Source organism: Lycorma delicatula, chromosome 1 (assembly GCF_047948215.1).
Source record: "Lycorma delicatula isolate Av1 chromosome 1, ASM4794821v1, whole genome shotgun sequence".
Classification (NCBI taxonomy): Eukaryota; Metazoa; Arthropoda; class Insecta; order Hemiptera; family Fulgoridae; genus Lycorma; species Lycorma delicatula.
In genome coordinates, this window is record NC_134455.1 from 140,917,116 (window position 1) to 140,941,751 (window position 24,636).

The 24,636-nt window shown below is 29.6% G+C and overlaps 4 protein-coding genes across 4 annotated transcripts; 1 reads left to right on the forward strand and 3 right to left on the reverse strand.

The window, feature by feature from the left end:
- Positions 1 to 2,970: 2,970 nt before the first annotated feature.
- LOC142317672 (uncharacterized) lies at positions 2,971 to 3,336 on the reverse strand. Its single transcript, XM_075354225.1, has one exon. It carries the CDS (start codon positions 3,334 to 3,336, stop codon positions 2,971 to 2,973), a length of 366 nt encoding a protein of 121 aa, XP_075210340.1.
- Positions 3,337 to 4,983: 1,647 nt separating this feature from the next.
- Positions 4,984 to 5,424, reverse strand: LOC142317673 (uncharacterized). Its single transcript, XM_075354226.1, has one exon. The coding sequence runs from the start codon at positions 5,422 to 5,424 to the stop codon at positions 4,984 to 4,986; it is 441 nt and encodes a 146-aa protein (XP_075210341.1).
- A 6,155-nt stretch (positions 5,425 to 11,579) lies between these two features.
- Positions 11,580 to 12,620, forward strand: LOC142317674 (uncharacterized). Its single transcript, XM_075354227.1, has one exon. It carries the CDS (start codon positions 11,580 to 11,582, stop codon positions 12,618 to 12,620), a length of 1,041 nt encoding a protein of 346 aa, XP_075210342.1.
- An 8,381-nt stretch (positions 12,621 to 21,001) lies between these two features.
- On the reverse strand, positions 21,002 to 21,463 carry LOC142317675 (uncharacterized). Its single transcript, XM_075354228.1, has one exon. The coding sequence runs from the start codon at positions 21,461 to 21,463 to the stop codon at positions 21,002 to 21,004; it is 462 nt and encodes a 153-aa protein (XP_075210343.1).
- Between the last annotated feature and the right edge of the window lie 3,173 nt (positions 21,464 to 24,636).

The following is a 24,636-nucleotide window of genomic DNA, read 5'->3' on the forward strand; positions in this document are numbered from 1 at the left end:
GTGAAAGAAGAAGATAAATTTTGTTCTTTTATTGATTCGGTAGATGAAACAGTCCAACTTGATCGCAAAAAGGTTAGACTCGGATGTTGATGTTGCAGATGAGTGTATGTACCTTTGGGTTTTGTAAAAACGGAGTGAAGGAGTGCCGATATCAGCGCCAGTACTTCAAGCTCAGGCACTAAATTTTCATGAACTAATTAAAAATGAATTCAGTGCTTCTAAAGGTAAGTTATCGCGATGGGAAATCCATCATGGCCTAGACTAAGTAAATATCGAAGGAGAATATCGTTCATCAGATGAGACACGGCAGCCGAACATTTTTCATAAACAATATTACAATCAGTAATAGAAGAGAATAACTTCAGTAATGAACAGTTGTATAATGATGATGAAACTGCTTTGTATTATAAACTATTGCCAACAAAAACATTAGATGCGAAACGGGCACCAAATAAATCTGGTGTAAAAATGAACAAAGAAAGAGTAACTTTTCTTTTGTGTGCCAATAAGTCACGAAATCATAAATTGAAGCCGTTGCTCACTGGCAAGTATGCCAGCCCACGTTGCTTCAAATCCGTTAATATAAATTCATTACCGGTTATTTGTAAAAATACTAATAGTGCTTGGATGACGTGTAATATTTTTTTAACGTGGTTTAACGACGAATTTGTGCCTTGTGTTAAAAATTATTTATGAGTTCGAAAATTGGAAGAAAAGCATTATTACTTGACAATTTCCCTGCTTATCCGCCTACTGACTTGCTGAAATCTAGAAATGGGAAAATAATCGCAATGTTTTACCCAAGAACACCTCATCTTTGATCCAACCATTAGACCGAGAAGTTATTCGGGCATTTAAACCTTATTACCGACGAGAGCTACTGACCACTACCGTTAACACAGAATTACAAGTAACAGAATTTCTTAAAACCGTTTCATTAAAAAGTGTTATATACAGCGCTGGAACAGCATGGAGTAACGTAAATTTTATTACAATTAAAAATTGTTGGTCGGTATTGTCACAGAGTAATACAAAACACATTGAAACAGGAAATAATTTTTACTGACGCACTGGAATTTTCAAATTCAACCAGGCAGGAATTGTCTGTTGTCTGTAAGTGATCTCAATGAGTGGGTCCAAGAAGATGAAACACCCGCTGCCCATTACACGACCGACGAAGAAATTGTAAACTCCGTTCTACATCCTAACGATAATTTGACGGACGAAGAAGGGGAAGGTTTTGCAGAGATTGCTGTTACGGAAAGGCCTACACCCTCAATAAAAGGCGTTCTGGAAAATATAAACAGTGTAATTACATGGATGGAGCAACAAAGTGGTACTGATGATCGTCGTTTATTGCATTTACAAAGTGTAAAGTCATATATTATAAAGAAGAAACATAGAACCGCGAAACAATAACTTCTTATTTAAAACAAAATAATTCATTCAAAGAAAAAAATATCCTTCCGCATTTAACTTGTTTCTATGTAAGTACACATTATACTGTATTGGCTTTTTCTATTAAACCATTATTGCTTGATTTTTTGCCTATTTTTTTTTTAATTGATCCCTTTGTGATTTAAAATTTACTTCTCGAAATAACGCGGTTAGCCTATAACGCGTGTGTCACGTAAGTTCCCGCGATAACTGCGTTATAGCGGGGTTACCCTTTTTTTGTAGCGGGTTTTTTTTTGTAGTTGGTTTTATAGACTCTTTTAAGGCGTAAGATGCAACTTGCAATACATTCGTTAGCTGGTGGTTTTACGACTCCTTCGAGACGTAAAATTCAAGTTTTATGTTCAAAAATATTAAAAATGTATACGCTGATCAATAATAACAATGATTTTATTCCTAAACGTCGTAGAGCAATCCATAATCATTAACAATACTTTAATCCCTATATACCACAGAATACGAGGTATAATGGAGTTTCTCTTTTGTTTTAGTACAACAGCCGCCAAAATCTAGTGTTATTCATCTTTTGAAATGGTACCTTCATTATTATCATGCAGGGATACCATGAGTCACTAAATAACCTCTAAAACTATTCAATGGATCGTGATTTTATAAATTCATATTGGTTTCATTCAATTGAAATCAATATGAACATGGCTTAAATGTAAATTAAATATAAATTAAATATAGATATTGTCTCATAAATTAATTATAAATTGAATATAAATACGGATGGAAAACCAATATATGTCGCACAATCTTATGCGACTAATGCACGTATAGTTTGTTTTTCATCCAAATCAACACGACTTATTTTGTTATGTGTAGTCTGTGCTGCAAGTATAAATGGAAAATAGAAAATATTGAATGTAACAGTCTGCTCTTTGACATTTAAGATAATTTAAATATATACAGTAAAGTATTTTATAATTTCTGTTTTATATTTTATACATGGTATTATTAAAACCATATATAATGTATAGAGAACTGTTTAAAACTTACAAATAAATTTGATAGTTGATAATAAAATACTGGTAATAAATAAAAGCTTACAGTTTTAATGTTATTCAAAGAAAATTAATTAACACACTATTTTATAAGTTAACATAATCTAATTATTCTGCTGAACCATGACAATAGAGTAGAAGATTACCATCAGTGATCCTTCCTCTTATGTCTGAGAACTAGACCTGATTCTTATCCTATTGACAATTTCCCACCATAGCACACGGTTCACTACCATTCAAATCAATGTGCCTAGCTTTTCTTTAGTTGCCTCATCAATTTGGTTCAGCCATCTTTTTGGCAGTCTTCTGCCCTAATTTTTCCCTGTATGACTAGCCTCAAGATTTCACCAAGCCTATGAACTAAATGGCTGAAAAAGCCATTTTTGCCGACGAAGTTCATTGCGGACAACCTCCTCTTATCCCCAGCTCATTTATAATTGAGTTGTTCATCCTCTTTTTCTTCCATATGATGTGAAGCATTCTGGTGTAAGCCCGCATTTCAAATGCATCAATCCTCCTCCTGTTTTTCTTTGATCGTCCAGATCTCAACACCGTACATGACTAGTACAGAAACACTAGTACCTAAAAGTCTTTGTTTTGTATTCCTTGTTATTTCCCTACCATCCCAAACAGCTGTTAACTTCATTAGTGCCTCCTTCGCCAAGATAATTCTTCTTCGTATTTCGGCTGATGAGCTCCCATTTTTATCTACTGTGGATCCTAAACATATGAAATGATCCACCTTTTCGAAATCACACAGCATATCACTGACTGAATGATCATTGGCTCTGTCTATGATCATAACTTTCATTTTTCTGATGTTTAATTTAGCCACAATGTCATTGTGTTGCTCCACTATCCTTATCAGAGTCATCACTATCACTACCACTCTTGGCATTTGTATAATTTTTAATCACTGACACTTCTTCACTGTCGAAAACTGCTATGTTTTCTTAAATTTTACACAGTTCTATTTGGTTTGCCGTACTCATATTATATTATACAAAACAATTAATTCAGACTAAATAGACTAAATGTTTTGCAGCTATATTTATAATACTGTGCCTGTAACTTGTGCAAGTGACATATCAAAAACATGACAAAAACCCATTTTGAGAAAATGGGTTGTAAAAAAAATTTTACAAATGTAATGTAAAATTTGTAATTATATATAGTTACATAATGCTTCTTTTCTTTTTATATGAATCATTTGTTTCATTGTAATAGTGTTTCATAATTGATGATGATATAATACATGCAAGTACAGACATGTCAAACTTCCAAGCAAACAGAGATATTATATTGTACACACACCACCACATATCCCCAACCCACCTCATAGTGGATAAAACTACATAATATAACATTAAATACACATCGGGTTTTATTGTCCTGAACAGTACATTGGTACAAAACTAAAAAATAAGACAATAGTAGAAAATAATATTAAAAACAACCATGTGGTTAAATCTTTCAAAATAAAAGTAATGAAGTCCTAAAAACGTAAGTAAAATATTCAGTGGAAAAGGAATGGCAGAAGGACAAAAACTCTTTCAGGTCATATTAACCTAAACAGAAAAACCAGGGATAAAAAAATATAAACTTATTACTTAATCAATTTTCATTTATCTTGTTAATATTTTTAATGGAAATTCAAATGTTTAGCAATGTATTCACAGATCGTCTGTTAATACTATATTTAATTATTTATTTTTAATTAACTTGTTTATTGTTAGCTTCATTCTCATTATAATAATAGTTTTCCTTTTTTAATAATTGTTAAAATTCTTTAGAAAATTGCTTTACTAGGATTGAAATAAGTGACCCAAGGTCATAAAAGTTTAATAATATTAGACTGATAATTAATGAATTAACCAATTAATGGCTTAAGGAAATCAGAGAAAAATTTGTCAGTTTTCTAGAAAGTTTGCTAGTCAGAAAATCTAGAAATTGGTTTTAGATTTTCATATGAAGATAACACACACCAAAACCAAGTTGATATCTTCATTTGTTACAGAGAAATTAAAAAAAGAATCAGTCAGAATTGTCAACATTATTTATTTTACAGAACATATTATTCAATAAATGTTCACTGAATTTCATTAAAATTTCCTAATTTTCTTAAAATATGAACTTTGATTAAAAAGACACAAAAAGATGGGCCCAGAAATAATGAAATTAGTAGCGAGACGAGGCATTCACCTACATGACATGTTTTTGTTTATTTTAATGTACTTTTTTTGTGTGTTTGTTTTTGACCTGAACAGTACATTAGTACTGTCCAGGTCAATAAAACCCGATGTGTATTTTACGTTATATTATGTAGTTCTCCTACTCCCCTGGGCCGGATCAGCAATCAAGTATTACTCAGCCTAGGGGTCCTTGCGACTCTAATAAGCCTACCCACCTACCAGCAGTACATCCAGCATGGCAGGCCAGCTCACCAGTTCCTTATTCTCATTTTGCCTCTGCCTCTATGCTATTCCCTTCCCCAGCAGCCGGGTCTTGGTCTATTTTTTTCCTAAAGTAACTCCTCCCTTTTCTTGTAATCCACTTCCTTTGCTCGTATAATCTCAGCCACAAATCTCTCTATTGTCAGCCATTCCTCTTTACCTCTCAACATATACTTTGTAGTAGTTTCTGGGGTAATCTCTTTTATGTTATATCTGGCTTTTAAATCTTCCCAACATGCACATTCAAAAAAGGTGTGGCAAGGAGTGTCCTCTTGACCACAATACATACAATTTGGGAGCTGCCTTCTTTTAAACCTGGGTAAGTATATACCAAATCCTCTGTGACCGGAGAGGAATTGTGACAGGTAGTACCCCACGTTGCCGTGTTTCCACCCCAGCCACGGTCCTAGCTCAGGAATAAGTTTCTTTGTCCATGTCCCAGTCACAGCAGCAATCCATTTCTCTTGCCATGCTTGTAGCAAGAGATTAGTGGCATCTTCCCTATCCATGCCCTCATAGATATGTTTCATTTGGGTAGCCTGTAACTGGATCGACAGTACTCCGGCCAGGACTCCTGCCGATACCATTTGCTATGCTGCCACAATCCTTAAATTCATTCGTCCCTGTAGTGAACTCATCATCTTCACATTCCTCTTGCTGTTTAGTGTCAAAAACCAGGCAGGTACTGCATACAACACTATAGAAGTCACTGCTATCATCAAAAGCTTTCTTTTAGCTGCTCTGAGTCCCCACTTGGTGACCATCAGTCTATTAAGAGCGTTGAAGATCTGCTTCACTTTACTGCATACTTCACTGAGGTGTCAGTTGTATAGCCCATTTTGATCAAACCATACCCCAAGATATTTCACAAAGGGCATTGTTTCTAGTCTAACCCCATCGATTGTAACTTGAATTCTTCTAATCTTATGTTGACCTGCGATAACCATGAGTTGCATTTTTTGTGGACGAGTTGTAGTCTCCTTGTCGCCAACCACATGCTTATCTGTCTTATGGCTCTATTCGCCTTTTCCTCCACTTCATCTTGATGAGCATCGCCAAATTGTCGGCGTATGCAATGAGCATCACCCCCTCTAGGAACCCCATCAAAAACCAGGTTCCACAAGAGGGGGCTTAGCACAGATCCTTGGGGTCCCCTCCATACCTCCAGAAATGGTATTCTTCTACTGGTGTCAGTAATTCTCTACCCTGTAGGTACTTACTTATTGAACCTCTTAACTATGAACTTATATTCCTCCTCTGTATTTCTTCCAAGACATGTCTCCACAGAATGTTATTGAAAGCATTGCGGATATCCATATTTTGATGTACTGAATCAGTCGAAGAAAAGTTGAGAACACGTGATAGAAAAATACTACATTAGGTTAACTATAGTTAAATAGATGACATTCAATAACTACTTTTTACTTCTCATTCTTAGTCTGTCTAATGAGAAAAAGATCAGACAAAATGGATTTTAAATACTAGTATAGTATGTCAAATCAATTTCTCAAAACAGAGGAAGAATTGTTTGGAAGACATTGGAAACTGGTTCTATCTATTAATTATTTTACAAACAACAGGCTGATTCCCAATTACAGTGTCTTTCTTGTAATATATGAAAAATGTTTACTGGGATCAGAACCCAAACCTTTCGGATTTCAGGTATATTTGCTGAAATAATAAAAAAATATCGGCCAGTCCACTTCTCTGATTTTACATTTCTATGATTATAATTTTCTTCTCATTAATTTTTAATTTAAAAGAAATTATAAAATCAATAATAATTTAACTTTCTTTAAAATTAGAATCTTAATCATTGCTGATGAATCATTTATTGTTTTTTATAGTACTTTTACAAATATAAAGAGTAAAGTAAATATTTCCCCACTGTTTGTTCATAGGTTTGAGTTTTGACTGAAGAGTATACCAAGCTATAAATTAGTATATAAATTTTAAAAAGTCTTCTGAACATGTTTCCGGAAGAAAAGACATCATTTTTTTCACATTCAAGGAATTTGTTTATTTATTTTTCCTATACTTGAAGTGGGATGAAGAGCAAGTTTCTCATCTATTAATATATCTATGCATTCAGCATTTCTTCTTAATCATTTTTGGGTTTCTTAGAATAGAACAATATCATCAATAAATATTAACTTTTTCCTTTTCTCTCTTCATTTTACTTTCATTTGATTTACTTCACTCTTAAATCTCTTCTTCAAATTGCCACATTGATTTTTGTATGATTAAGTGAAAAAACAGTATCAGCTGCATTCTTATCTCACTCCTTTCTCCATTAGAGCATAAAATCACCTTCTAGTTTTTCAATAGGACTGGATTTGTATACAGGTCTTTACATAACTGATAATAATTTTGAAACTTATTTTATGTAATTTTTTAAAGTTTTATATCCTCACAGCAAACATTGTTTGAAATGTCTCACTGTTTTAATTAAATAATATATTTTTAAGTAAACTACAACAACAAAAAGAAGGTTTTTATTTTCATTAAAAAAGAAAAAGAAAACTATTACATTTTTAAGTTACTATATCTCATTACTTTAAAGTACTGTAGAATGCAGTTCTCAAAAATATTTTTGTTAGTATATATATATATATATATAAATCATAGTATCTCCAAACTGGGTGGGTAGGGATTTCATGTAGGTACTGCATGAAAACATGTATCCAAAACATAAAAATCACATGTATCATATACAGAAAACATGTATCTATAACAGAAAAACTTTTTAAATTTCAGGTGAGCTTTCCAGTTAATGTGATTTTAATAAACCAAAATGACAAATGGCCAATAAACTCACTCGCATTTAAAGATCTCTAAGAAGAAATATGTTTATTAATACATTTTTCTTAATAATTCTACTTTTTTATTTTTAAATAATGTATGTTCTAAAAATTTCTTCATGAATTATGTTTATTGCATTAGAATATAACAAATTAATGAAGATAATCAGTTAAAATTAATGTTTAAAATTAAACTATAAAATTACAATTCTCATATAAAATAATTGATAAATTAACTGAATAAGAATAACATAATATTAATCAGATTGTAAGTTTTGGCATTTTTTGAAACTGTATTAAAAGCTGTTTAAATTGGTGTAGTGATTAAATAAAGATAGGGTTTAGTTGCACTACAAGGAGATTTCAGTTTCAGTTTCTATATTGAGGGAAAGAGATATTTGGGATGAAGGGTGAAACATTGAGTGGTATATAGAGTAGGAATGATAGGGTGGGATGAGAAGGGAATGAGAAAGATAGTGGTCGTGATGTTCAGTAGGAGAGGGAGAACATCAAGTAGTATAGAAATGTAAAGTTGTTGAAACGATGATAACTCTGTCTCTATAACATTGCATCAACAATGGTTTTCAGAGATAATCGCGGCAGGCTCTCTCTCGCCTCACTCGGTACTCCATGAAATGAAGTTATTTTTGTCTCGCTCCTGGTTCGTCCTCATATTTCAGCATTACACTGTGTGATCTATATAGAGCAGCTAGGCTGTGTATTATAACAGCACAGCAGAACATCAGAACAATTGTGATGGAATATTCAATATGTACTGACAGACATCTGATATGCATAAAACTTTTCTCATTCTTCTCTGCTCCTGAATCATTGTGCACCAACCCTAACACACATTATCATATTCTTTTTTTTCATCTACGAACCATTCCTCCTATATACTCTTTGTTTCCTTTTCTTTTTGAAAGAAGAAACCTGAATTTCCATTTGGTATACTTTTTTAATTTCACATTCTTTTTGCTTTTCAAACTAGAAGACTTTTATCTTGCTGATTATCATATAGTAATCAATTCTTCTTGTTTACATTCATGCATATTAATGTTAATTTGTCTTTTCATATTAAATTTATAGTTTTTTCTTAATTGCTAGATTAGTTACGCAGCAGAATAAAAGATTTAAAATTTTAGATTTAAGATTAAGTTTTACTTTTACAAATAATAATAATTCTTCTTTATTTTGTAAAAATTTTACTCAGTATTGTTTAACAGCAAATAATTCTACTGAAACTATTTTATTATTAATAAGTTTTGATATGCAATTTTTAATAGTATTGATTGCTACTGACATTACCCTGCATCCTTCAGACATTAACTGCATCCCTCAGTGATTTATGATAATATTAATACAAAACATAGTTTCAACTTCTAAAATTTCCAGAAAGCTTTTCCTTGTGACATTCTTGTTGTAGAACCATCAGGTTGTAAGGAATTCACCTCATCTACGGTCTTTGAAAGCAATCATTAATTTATTTGTAATTGAATCACTCCTACCTTCAACTCAAGGCTCCCTGAACTAAACACAGCAGCACATAATGAATGTAAATTATAAAACAATTTTTTTTTATTTATATTTCATTTTTCTTATATACCCCAAAATAATATTTTTTTATCACTCTATCCATTTAAAATGTATTTATCTCTCTTAAAAATTTATATTTATGAAATTAAAAAAAGAATGTTTTTTGAATGTTTGGAAGTCATTACTATTTATGTTTCTTTTTTTATCAGAAAAAATCCATGAAAAATATATGTGATTTTTTATAGTTTAATTCTGTTTAAGAATCAAGATTTAATTTTTAAGACTTGAGTTATGATTTCATAAGTTTCATGAAATAAACTTTGAACAGAAAATTATAACAAAAAACTGCAATATTATTATGCTGTTCATTATTATGCTCATAAAATAAAACTTACACTGCTCTAAGGTAGAACTTTTGGAACATCAAAACTGTAGCTAATTATCAAGTAAGACATCAAAATATAATAAAAAAATATTCAAGAATTGTTAACAAAACTGTAAAACTATGATTATAGTGATTACTATGATTTAAAGTGATTACTATGACTTTTTAATTAAAATTTGATATAAGAGCTGAACATGAAAGCAATACATTATATGTAGTAATTAGACAGTTGATATTATAAAAGAGAAAGTTACATTATATAATAGTTCACATAAAATCATATACCATGTACATCTACATATATATCATATCCATATTGTTTATACCATATAATCACTACTTGGATTGGCATTTGTAGGTACCTTACATCCATAAAGTAGAATAAGATAGAGTTATCTCATTGAAGACCAGTACCAGGAAAGTATAAGTGGTTAATGTTGATAATAAAAAGATGCAATCATAATACGTTTTAAGAAATTGTTTAATTTTTAAAGACTATTAAATATTGTTTTAATATTATTATTTATCAATGCATTATTGTCAATCATTGCTAGTAAACTAACTAAAGAAATTAAATGCAGAGTTTTTTAAAAACTTTATTTTCTAATATAGGCCAATTTCTTTTATTAATCAGTTATCAATCAATGCTTACCAAAAATAGTTTGTCTGGCCTTCTCTTCTTTCAATGAGCCAAATGATCCTTTACTTTTAAATGTTGGAACAGTGACCAACTTTCTAGATATACCATGGCAACATTTTTTTTTAAAGATTATATTTATTTTGATACTATTTAGAGGGCAATGTAAATTTTTTATTCATTCCATATCTAATTTTTCTTTTATGTTATTCTAAAATGACTCCATGTTCAAGACAGTAAGTTCATACAAAGCATTTTGGGAAAAGTGACAAGTGAAATGGTTTCCTGTTACTTCTTCATGTAGCACAACATACTATTGCAAATCAGCATTTCAAATTCATTGAAATTCAAGTGACACTTAACCCTAAACTGCTACACATAATATACACTATTTTTAATGCAAGGATTGGTAGTATGATAAACTTCACAACTCAGCAAAATTTACAGTGACTACTGCTGGTACAAGAACTTCAGGTGCTTTAATGGGTCACATCTGCAAGGACTTCAAAGTTAAAGAAAAAACATTGTTTGAACTGAGACTAAAAAATAATGTAAAGAAGCAAGTTTATTCCTTTCTATCTTTGAAATAATATATGTATGACACACTGCCTCTACTCAGTAGAGGAAAATATAAAAATAATTTTGTTTCAACAACTTTATTTTTAAATGATATTTTTGTTAATTATGTAGGAATGTACAAAGAGTGAATAGTTGTTTGAGTACCCTATAATGTTAGTAATTATAAATGATTAAAAAAAACACTTTTACAAGTAGTGTTAAGAATTATGTAATGCACCACATTCCATTTTCCTGTAAGAAATACCATCTCATCATAAAGAATAATTAGTAAACTGGAAAAAAATATGTAAGAAAATGTTAGATCGATTCTTAGAATGCATTATTCAATAATGATAATTAACTTATTTGCTGCTAATTTCTCAATAGAAATAAGTAGTTTCTATTCATACTTTATTACTTACACTTGCTGAATGAATTGAATTTGCAAATATTAGGATGGACCTTGGTAACCCTGCAGGGTGAATACTTTTTTTAATTCAGCTGTGTTTAAGTTTTATATTCTATAAAGAAATACTTTTTAGTGAACTGCATAATTCAGGTGATATCACTGTGCAAATCACATTTGGTACTCTTTATGCAGAGACATTTTGTACTCATTATGTAAAGGGTACAAATATTTTCTTATGAGAGAATTGGTAAAACTATGTTACAAATAGCAGTGATAAGTTATCATTTATGTATATACCAATGTTAAAATATATTAAATGATTGTTTGCTTTATTACAGATGGCTAGTCCAGAATCAACAACAGCTTCAAAACCAGATTACAGAAATGGAGATCTTGTATCACGTTTACTAGCAGCAACACCACCCTACTTATATAATATGCCGCTGGTACCACAGAGTTTTTTTTTCAGTGAAATGTTAAGAAGTTTTGTTCAAGCAAAGACAGCATCAACAAACCAAAATTCAACTCCGAACATTGGTCAAAGACGTGGAAGAAAACGTACATGGAGAGAATCAAAACAGTCACAACCAGCAGTTATTTCTGAAAAACCACTTGAATTAACCACAACACCACGAAGTCCTCCACCACCCAAACCATCTTGTTCACCACCAATACCAACAGCACCACCAACTATTCCTCCCCCTCCACCACCAATTCTGTTACCTCCAATACCATCACAATCAAACGATATACAATCTACAGCTCCATTATGGTATCCTCCAATGTATACCCCTCCAAATTTACCATCTCAACCTCCACCATATTCTTTTGATCCATTACATTTCTTTATAGATCTACGTGTGTCTGGACACATTTGGGATCGTAAACCAGACTCAACAAAAGAACAAATACCGTCCCCATCTGAGCCATTAAATTTACAAACAGAAGATAAAAAAAATGGCTTAAATATCGATACAACATTTCGACAACGTAAACATGTATCTGCTTTTAGTGTACCACAACCTAGAGATATCAGTATGTCTAATAATAACAGTAGTAGTAATATTAACAATTCAAAGGATGTAGTTACAGGTACAGGTCAAAAATCTACAAACATCAGTACAAACTATGTTTTACAAAATTTATCAAAAATATACCAGGAAGTAAAAGCATCAAAAGATTCCTCTTCCAAAAAAGATGAAGAATTATCACCTGAAGAAAAAAAATGTAAAGATATAAGAGAATTAATCGGTTTAGAATTAGTTGTTGATTATGTAAACCATGAAGATGGTCCAATCGACAAAGACAAAACATTGATGACTGGACTCAAACAAGAGGCAGAATCAGAGAACACTCAAGATCTAGCTGTTGATGACTAAGAAAATGTACATGAAAATTATTGTACATTCCTAAACATATACAATAAAAAAAATATTCAAATTATTTGTAAGTTTTTACATTTACTTACAGAATGTATTATCGCAAGTTCACTTTATGTTTATTTTTTTATATTTATTAGAGATATTGTACATCATTCTGTATATAATATAATTTATGTAACGTAGTAGAATAGAAATAACAGAACAACTGAAATAATTGATGTATTTCTACATTTCTAACATCTGAAAATACATACTATCATTAAATGATTTTAATTTGAAAGTAAAATGTCAGTAAAACACAACTATTGTTTTCTCACTGTCACTAAGTGATAGATCATATGCATTTTACTGAGACCAACTGAATAATTTATTTTATTGAGCTCATTATAAATACAAATTATATAAGTTTCTACATTCATTTTGCTTTTGAAATTATTCAAAAAAGAAAAACACTTTTTTATCTAGCCTTTACATTCCAAAAGTTTTTCTTAACATAAAAAAGTTAAATAAAATCAAACTAGCAGTCTCAGATGAATTAGCCAGGTACGATACTTTTTTTTAACATACTGATACTTTAAAAATACAAGCACATTTTCAAAATTAAATTTTTTTTAAATCATTTGATAATATATCTAATTATTTACAAGAAACTCTGTTTATGTAGTATCAGTAAAAAATTCAAACAGTTCTACTTCGTCACTATCAATAAAAGAACAACAAATCAAATCAATAAAAATCTGAGAACTAAAATAGTAAAGATAAATACACCAGAAGCAGCAACAAGTAGTTTCTATCTAATAGTAAGCTATTACATGAAGAAAACTCTCAGTTGATTAATTAAATAATTACTGCATAAAATACATTAGCATATAGTTTTAAGAATTATTTGGATTTCATTCATCATACAAAAATATTTAACACACATGCACAAAATTTTCTTGAAACACCCTGGAACAAACTTGTTCTTTATATTTTCTTTTAAGAATGACTTACCTTAGTCATTTCCAGTATCATTTATTAAAAATGAGATTTATATTAAGTGGTATTTAACCCGTTATTTTTAGGATTTAATAATTTATCAAAGAAAATTAGTAAGAATGATATTAAACAAAAACATGGGAAGCAGTTCTTAATCATTGTTTATTTAAGAAATAAGATAATAAATAAACCTGTAGCTAAATTATGTAATATTATAATAAAATGGATAATTTTATTTAACAGTCAAAGAAACCTAATTCAGTGTTAAAATGAAATGGTTGGGACAGAATTTAGTCATATACTATTACAGATTAGAAATCACTAAACAAAAACAGTTTTTATCCATAACTAAACTGAATAATTAACTAACAAGTGTAGGCAGTTTAAATCAGCTTAAAATATAAAAAGAATGTATTACCTTTCCTCTTGATTATGTAATCTATTCTACATACTACAATTCCTAGAGATTAGATAATAATTATTAAAAATGCACTGAATCTGTACTACACTATTTAGGAGTTTTTATTCATTTATTATTTTTGAAATACTGTTTAATTCATCTTAATAAATAACCACATTAAAAGGCATTTACAATTAACTGTTATGTCATTTTTTAGTTTTTTTTTTTTTTTTTATCTAACCAGATAAAAACTTTACTTTAGAATTATAGGTAAACAATATAATATTAAAAGAAAGAAAATTATATTAACTATGGAATTAAGAAGGCAGATATAAAAAAGACTGGCTCAAGCAAGAAGAAATTTCATTAAAAAATAGCGTCTTAATATAAATATGGATCTAGGTAATAAAAAAAAGTCCTTAAAAACATTTTATTGGATGGAGTAAAGTGCTTTATGGTATTGAAATTTAGGCAACAGAAAGCAAAAGAACAAGGCTTTTGAAAACTGTTATACAGGAAAATCTTCAAAATTTAGGTGTGTTATTAGTTTGAAATGAATAAGAATTAAAGTAATTATAGTAGAATTAATTATAGCAGCGGTCAGAAATTTGTGGCAGTTTTTTGTAATAAGAATAGGACCATGTTTTTGTAATAGGTAGAATACAAAGTTACCAGTTTTTTGTAATTACCAGTTTGTAAATCACCAGTTTTTTTTAATAAGTAGATTTAAAGACCATACTGACCAAGATATCAAGATTTAGTTACTTAAAAACAGAGTGGTGAGAGGATAAAAACTGTACAGGAAGTGCAGATAACTACGGATATAGGATTTAGATAGTACAGAGGTTAAAAGTGTAGCACAAAACAAATTTAATGATAATTAATTTCAGGTATAGAATCTTTATTTTATTTTTCAAGTAATTAATATTTTTGGTGACATACAGCAGTCTCTTGTTATCGCAGATCTGTCTTAGTCACTTACTCAGCACACTAATGATTGTCATAGTGATAAATGAATGATTGGTAAAAACGAGAAAATAGATTCAAAATTATCTAATAAAGAATAATACTAATCACATTCATTCAAAAATATCAAAGTTCAAACAGTATTCTTTAATACGTTAGATCATAAATCTATTAAGTTAGAGGAATTCCTTCAATTTATGTGCTGTCTAAATAGGTGTAAGATAAATAAAGTATAGATAAATAAGACTAATTTCTACTATGATTATAAAACAGCCTAAGTTTGCAGGAATAAGAATCACTACCAGGGAGGAAATTTCCTTCATATTTATAAATATTTTTAATAGGTAGTAACTACAAAAAATAAGAAGATAATAAAAAATATTCCTTCACCAAAATTCTTGAACGTATTGTACAGAAGTTGCTACAACCTTTAAAACAAACTCCATATGAATAAATGTTAACTATACAGAGTTGACATGTTTGATTAAATATCAAATTCAAGGACCAAGCAGACACTTTGATTAAATGGAGAATTATTCTTCAAATAAATAAAGTTATATGGTATTTTAACAGTTTGTAGAAAACTCAATCAGAGTAAATTCTTTATCTTCAAAAAATATACATAAATTTAATTACATGTACATGTTTTTCTTCATATAGCAGATACTTTTATAAACATATATTTATTTAGAAACATTGTTTGAGTAAATGGTATTAAAAAGCATATGTAAGTTCTACATTGTATAAGATACATTCACGCCAAACAAATAGCTCCTTATTTTTCTGGTAAAAGTAAGTAGTTTAAGAATGCACAAAAATTCTTATAAACTTCAATTAATAGTTAAAAGTTAAATGTTATAAAAATATATTAACAATATCATGGTTATTATATATTCTCATTAGCAACTAGAGGTGGCTAGTCCCCAGTTACAATACCAACAAATTTTTTTAAGAAATTAAATTTGTAACAAATGGAAAATGCCTTTTCTAACAGAGATTCTATTGTAAATCATAACAGTCTTAACTAACATACTTTCATATGTTACAAAAAGAGACTTTATAATTGAGTAAAAAATGACTCGCATAGTAGCTTTTGTTTGTTTTCAGCAGTGCAGAGAATAAAGAATACAAGTACGATGGCATAACTGTTGATCAGTTTTTACACCGGTTTTTTAACTTAACAGCTTTATTTAAATTTAATCAAATATGTTTTTAACTGGATTTAATTACCAATTCTATGAGTGCATTTTGGTGATTGGGTTTTTAACTAACACCATAATCTCAAATATATAAACTTGAGATTGAACAAGACTGAGTGCCTATACTAAGACATTATAACCTCAAATTAAATGAATTAAAACTAAAAAAAAAAAAATATGATATATTGCAAGATCATTTTAATCTAAATAAAAATATTACATTTAATATACTTGATTGCTGAATTTATTATCTTAGCAGTAAAATTATACCTTTTGAAATTATAACAATTATATAACAAAAAATAAAGATAATTTTTAAAATACCTAATGTTTTTTTATGGCTTTGATGTCTTTTAGTCTCACTGCATCACAAAATTTATATATACACTTTATTATATTATCTAAATAAATATTGTAAAATATATAACTTCATCTACAATTTCTCAGAAGTAATGTAAATATGTATGTTATTATGAACTATTCTTAAATTAAAATTGTTAATAAATTATCAAACATAGTGTATGATTTTTCTAATGATAACCTTCATATCTTATTATTAGATAGTAAAATAAACATTATTTGAAGGTAGTACTAACATTTTCCTGTATACTACCATTGCTACTACAATGGAGAACTCTCCTCAATCTTCTGCTATTGTTATTAAATCACGTTGCTGAAAATCACAATCATTCAATGTTACTCTATTTACTCATATATTGTTATTTAAAAGAATAAAAAAATTCTACATTAGCAGTTCAAAAAATCATTCACTGGAGGAATAAAGTAAGTAAATTTAAACATATGTTTCAATGTGCATTCTCTTCAGGTAGATATGTACGAGTAGTATTTCCATTAATGGCAACAGTATTCCTGTTTCCCATCACAACTGAAATCTCTGGGTGTATTGATAAATTCTTAAAGAATTATCAAATTGATTTCTTTTGTGACAAAGTCAAACCTGTAATGTTTCACTTTGAACCAAATTAATAAAACACTATATATTTCATATTTTCAAGCTTATGAGTATTACTGAATGAAATATATTATTATCTTTTGAGGATCTTCAGAATGATATTTCAAGGTATATAATTGAGCTATCAAATCATTGCTTGACATCTCGAATATTAATCACGGGAACAAATATCTTGCATATTAAAAATTCTAACGTATTCATGTAATTATGATTTACGATAGTCATTTAATCCCAAAAAACAACATTAGCTCTTTTCACATCAAACAGAACTACTTCAACAAAACAGCTCAATAAATGCTTCACTATTTGAGATAGAACCTTTTAATGCTTTCATTACCCCTTTTAGATTATCCAACCATTTAAAAAAAAAATCTTCCCATTAATTTATTTAAAATTTTTACAGAATCAATTATTCTGTCGAAGAAATCATGCTATTATTTTTATTGTAATAATTATATTTATTTAATAGCTTCACTCAGTTGTTTTACTATTATTACAATTATTTTCATGTATTAATATGGATTTTAACCAGTTTTATCATTTTTGTTTTAGGTAGTGTTTGTAAAAGGTAATAATACACTTTAGTTAATGATCCCTCATATCAATTTGAGGAAAACATTTTCAGTGAACATAGACTTATCAAATTGTTCAATTATTTTTTTTCATGCTTCATTTCCATTTATCTGTTGAAATTTCTTTTTCAAAAAACTTCATAACTAGATAAAATATTGAATCAAAATCTGATGACTTTTGTAGCTGATCTTTATGTAGTGTAAAAAATATTTTTAATTATCAAAATTATGGCCATTATGAATTTTGAATAAACTCAACAAAAAAAATTTATTTTACAAAAAGAACGAAGAAAATAATTAAGTTTAATGCTCAAAAAATTATGATCTTATTTATATAATATATAACATAACCAGGATATTAGTTTTGTACCATACAAAAGCCTATTGCCATCTCTTTGAAAAAGAAAAACAATGATATAGTAAAGTTATGATTTCATCATAACTTTTGCAAACATCTGTACAACTGAATTTATAATTTGTGATTCTGATTTGATGGAAATTTTATAATGGTTTTCATTGATCCAGCCAAGCAAATGCTGGGAAAGTTTATTTATTCATGGTATAAAACAGCATACATGGCATAAATATTTATAGTCTAACATTTCAGAATTTTTTTATAAAAAAAAGAAAATTTTGGCAAATTAAACAATCTACGTAAGAAGTTACCAAACAGATTAAATTGTAGATAGAATGTATGAGGGTGGCAGGAAGTTTTGGTTCTCATTGTTGCTGAATAGTGCAAAGGCTTGTTCATTAAAGAAATAAATATGTAACTAAATCCAAAAACTCTTAATGTTTGTAAAAGTAACAAAGAAGAAAATCTAAAACAATTAAATAAAAAAATGGAATTATCCTTGCCATCAACAAAAGAAAATGAACACTTTTGGACATGTCAACAGAGATGAAAGGCATAGCCTACTGCAATTAACCAAACAACTTGTGCATGCTATCTTGCCATGTAATCAAGACAGTAGGCAGTAGAATAGGATGAAGTAAAATTTTACGGCTGAAAAATTTATAGGAATGCTTTAATTGTATATCACTTCAATGTTTTACTGAGATGGTATTAAAATAATAATAAGAGAGGAAACAGCCACCAGGATTATTATTTAGGTAGACTGTGATCTTGATGATGTTCCTGAGTAACCAGTACTGGGTAGACTAAATTTGTAACTACAGCAAGCAAGAGAAATTTCACTATTAATATGATTAGCACTGAACTATACTGATGGTATACTAAGAGAAAACCAAATAACAGAGAAAAATTTCTTTGTTTCTCTTTATAAGTAAAACACATGAAATGATACACAAAATTTTATATTTTATACCTAAAATAGCATAAAAATTGCACCAGAAAACCCTAAAAAGGATTTTACTAAACATATATTTATATTTCTTCAATGATCATAAACTTGTTTCCTACCAAACTTTGTAGCTGAAGAAATAAAGGAAGTAAATTAAACACAAGTATATGATTTTGTTGATCATTTTGCATGAATACCACAACTTTTTATTTGATAATTATTCAGAATAATAAATCATTCAGCAATGAAATTTTGGAAAGATATTCTTACCTTAATGTTACATACTTGTTTTTTACTAAAGAATGAATTTTTGGAGGTATGTATAATATTAATGTAAAAAACATTTAAATGTAAACAATTTAAACAAGCCTTATTTAAAAATTTTAACTTCTTATTTTTTTGACTTGGACTAATTAAAAAAAAAAAAATGTAAACATTTTTAACAACAGAATTGATAAGGGAAGATATATCTAGAGAAAATATGTTCTTCAGTGTAAAATATGAATGGATCAATCATTAAGACAATATAAACAACTAAAACTGATTACTCTGCAATAGTGATATACACTAACACATTAAACACTTCAAAACTGAAAGATGGATGCCTTAACAGGCAAGTATTCTGATTTCTTTTAACAAATTTTAAATTAAGAAAAAATGTATTACTTTGAATAGACATAATCATTATGGGTGGGCCATCAGCAATAGTTAAATGAAAAAGTTCTCACGAGTTATAAATTATTTTTTTAAGAATAACTTAAATTTTTAATAAAGTAACTGACCAGAAATATTTAAATCTTGCAATTACTCCAATCGCTTAAAATTCAACCAATATTATTCTTTATCAATACTTCAACTGGCTGAAGAGCTTTTTTACCATACCATTTCAACAGTTACAGAACTTGGAAGTAATTTATAAAATCTTTTCCTTTCATCAGATCCACTAATAAACACCTTCTTCCCATACAATCTCCTAGCCAGTTCCTTTTCTATGTTGAATCATATTTAGCATTTCCCGTTTTCTCAGATTCTCCTTAATACTTCCTCATTTGTTACATGGTCTTGCAATCTGTCATTTATCATTCTGCATCACACTCGCATCTCAAAAGGTTCAATTTGTTTTCCGTCTGCCTTTCTCATCATCCACATTTTAGCTCCATACAGCATAAGATCTCACATAAAACATTTCATTAATCTCTTCATTAATGCTAAGTTTAAATTTCCACACAGCAGTCCTGCCTTCTTATTAATTGATTACTTCTGCTTACTTCTTGATATTCTTCTTCTAATTTCTACTGTGCAAGACAGGTCATCAGTTATAAAGCTTCCAAAGTACTAAAATTTCTTCACCTGCTCTAAAACTACATTTCCTATCTTAATCTCAGTCCTCTACTCTTTTTCACCTAATACCATACATTTTGTATTCTTTTTGTTAATCCTCATATCCTGACTTTTGCAAGCTTCATTTCAATCAAGCATTCCATTTAGTTTACTTGGGCTCTCTGCCAGTACCGCCATGTCATCAGCAAAATGTATACATTTCATTCTTCTCTACAATATTCATTCTTATTCTACATTATTCATTCTTCTCTATTCCTCTTTTCCTATTCAAGCATTTAATAATTTCTTCCAGATATATACTAAACAGAGCTGGGGACATACAGCATCTCTTCCAGTCCTTATTCTTCCTCTCATTTTGTCCCCTAATCTCACTTATTCTCTGGTTATGAAACAGCTCTTTTATTAGGCAACTCTCTTTCCAGTCAACTCCCTTCTTTGTCAAAATTAGCAGTAATTTGTCCCATCTAACTCTGCCAAACACCTTTTTTAGGTTGAAAAATGCAACAAACACTTTCCGTCTTTTGTTAATGTATCTCTCACCTATTACTCTTAGCAGCCCTATAGTGTTCCTTGTTCTAGCACCTCTTCTAAACCAAAACTGTTCTTCTTCAATACTGCCAACCAATTTATTCCATATTCTTTTATTTAAATCCCTAATAATACCTCAGCCGTAAATAATACTAAGCTAATCATTCTATGCTCTTCACACTTCTTTGTATTTCTTTTCTTCTCTATTGGTACCAATACTGTAACTCGGAAGTCGTCTGGCCACTTTCCTTCAAGTATTTCATTGGGTACATCTAGTAATGACAATTCTCCTGTCTCTCCTAGGGCTTTGAACAGTACAATTGGTACTTCATCAAATCCCTTAGCTTTTCCTTTTTTCATCATTATATTTGTCTCATTTATTTCACTTTTTAATATACAGTACCCTTTTTCATCTTGATGAACTTTGTATTCTTTTTCCACGCCCATATCTATTTCTCTTGGCTTTTCTCCGAACACATATAAATCCACAATGTATTCATTCCAACTTCTTTTTAATTCCTTCTTTACATTAAGTGTTTTCCATCCTTTGCCCCAATCTGATACATTTTCTTCCCCCATTTCTCTTTAAAGCTATTTCTGATGCCTTTTTGCATATTAACTCACATATTCCTTCTTTTTCCAAATTTTCTTTCACTGTACATTTTTCCTCAAGCCACTTTTCCTGAGCTTTCTCAGCTTTTCTCCTTTCTATATTTTTTCTACCTTCTTCTGTTTGTACATTTTTCCACTTTCTCATATCATTCAACCCACATTTTTTGTATATGTTCCTGTTTTTAAACCCTATTGTCTTTTTTGCTATTTTTTTAAACACTTCTTAATTTTCATCCACTTATCATCTACATTACTTGGTTTAACTCCCCCCATTCTCATTTTTTCCAGCATTACTTCTTCCATTTCTTGTTCCCTTAACTTCTCCAAATCATAGTAATCTCTTCTCCTGCCATTCCCAATTTTCTTGAGCCTAATGTTCACTTCTGCCACAACTAGATTGAGATCTGAATTTATATCTGCATTTGGATAAGCCTTATCATTCTTTAAACAATTTCTAAATTTTCGTTATATCATAATATAATCAATTTGATATTTCTCTGTTCATTTGTGATACCTAAGTATATCTTCTTCTTTTATGATTTTCAAACACGATGTTTCCCAACACTAATTCCTTCTCTATTTAGAATCTAACCAGTCTTTCTCTCATTTCTAATTCCTGGAAGCTATTTTCCTACTGGCTTGTTTTCCCTTCCTTCTCCAACCACAGCATTTCAATCACCTAGTATGACTATACATTCCCCTTCTTTTCTTTCCCAATTAACTCTTTCATAATTTCCTAACACTATTCTACTTCCTCATTTGTGTTCTGAATGGTTGGTATTATTACAATATCTTCGTCTTCTCCTTCATCCTCACCCTTTCATCAACATACTTAGCCTTTAATATTTTTTCTACCAGTTTCTTATTTATACCTACTCATTACTACCACACCTTTTTGTACCTGACAAGTAAAACTGGAAATCCTCACTTTACATCTCACCATTTCCTTTCCATCTCACTTCATTCATACAGAGTATGTCAAAGTTATTTTTGAAAATCTCATTCTTTGGATTCTCAAAGTTTTCTACTTTGTAATAGTGTTAAGATATTCCATGTTCTGATCCTGAATGGCTTTTTTATCTTTCCTCTATAAATTTTCTTTGTCTGTCCTTACATCCTTCCTTAGAACTTCCTCATATGCACGAAGCCCTACTGTATCCCCTTCCTGAAAATCCAATTGAGGGGAGGCTTTACCTCCAGATACTTTTACAGTAATGTCCATACAATGCCATGAACTACTAAGGATTCCCCATCAAACTTTAATGCAATGGTTTCCTATTGTCTTCTGTATCCTAATGCCATTAACAGTATGGTTCCTCTACCTTTGGGAAAAATTTCTCACTTTCAGGACAATAGAGTGCCTTGCTTTCTAAGTTTATTTTATAAACTGTTTTGTTTTATTCTCCTTTTAGTACAGGCAGGCTGTCAAAAACATTACCAAAATGAATAAAAGCTGCTTGCATGAAACATAAATTCAATGTTCTTCCTACATTAACCATAAAGTCACGTTAACCACAAAAAAGGCAATTTCAGTTACATAACAAAAAAGGATTTATCAAAATTATCAATTTTGTGAAGAGTAAGGTCTGAAAATCCAAAGTATATAGCGTAAGGATTAAAAAAAGTAAGTATACAATATATGATAAAAAAATGTATATTAATTGCTAAAAGTGAAGAATTTAGAACTTTTTCATTATTTGAAGTTCACTAATAAATTAAAATTTGATAACTAAGGTTATTTAAGTAAAGTTATTTTTAAAATGAAATAAACCAACAATGAAAGCTTTCTGATGGCTCAGGCAGTACAATGTTTTCTTGTTACATTCAAGATTCTGGTTAACTTCCCAGCTAGGGTTTGAAAAACATATACGAAGTCAACATAAAAGTAATTAAAAACACCTTAGTGATTTATGCAACTTACAACAGATAAAAAGAAACCTTTATTAAATTATTCAAAATGCTTAGATGATAGGTCAATACTAGTTTTTTTTTTTCAGCAATACAAACTTGCATTCATTATTTTTTTATTTATATGGTTGTCAGATGACAGCTTTGATTTCACAGCCACCATATCCATTATCATCTTTGGATTCTCCATAAGATAGTTTGGACCTCTGTGGGTGCTAGCCTACGTGCAGTACATGAAACTAAAATGAAAGAAAGGTCTGTTTTCCAAAGCCATAGCAGAAGAAATGGAATACACCAAGAATGTTCTCTGACCTGAGTGTGCTAAAGGCAAGGGTTAGCACCATATTATAATATATTTACAGTTTTTATGTAAATTTTGAATTTAGCTTTCTCTGGCTGTTACTTAATGTACTTGTTGATTGTGTTTAGTATCTTTTCTTTATAAAACTTATTTTTGTTTTGTTTGTTACACAATATGTTTGTAAAGTATTACATCCTAATTGCTGTATTCTGTGAACGAGATGAAAAGAAAGAAATATAAAATATTCAATGGAAAAAAGAATACTAATAAGGTTAAAATAATTTATGAGTACATGTAGTTTTACAGCAACACTATTATACTCTTGCACAATGAAATTAAAACTAACAAAAAAAACTACAAAACTGGCAACACTGAACCAAACAGGCAGAAATAAAAAAATAGTTTAACTAATTTGAATAACCAATCCACAATGAACAATTTAAAATGTTATGTACTTATGACATTATGAAAGTATTTTTGAATAAGTACATCATAATGTACGTTTCATGATTTTTCTAAACAATCCTGTTATGCTTTCTCTTTGATGTTTAATCTGAACCTAATATCGCCCTTAATAGTAACTGTAAGAATTCAACGATGGTATTAACTACTTACCGAAATTTAAATTCAAAAAATGAAAAACTTCAGAGAAACTAAAGTTACTGTTTTTGCCCATTTTAAAAGCTTTTCTTTCTAAGTTTATGAACGTTATAAAAGTTGAGTTTAACAACAATAATTTTATCCTTTTTAAACAGAAAGTGTACTCAACAGGTGTAAAGAAGAACAGTGTCTCTAAGAGATAAATCAGCAAAGTAAACAGTGCATTTCTCAACAGTAATGACCATTCCGAGGTTGGGGGTCTGCTTAAAAAATCTTAGCCATTATTAATACAAACAAGAAACACTACATTCTACAGAACTCTAATCAAGAA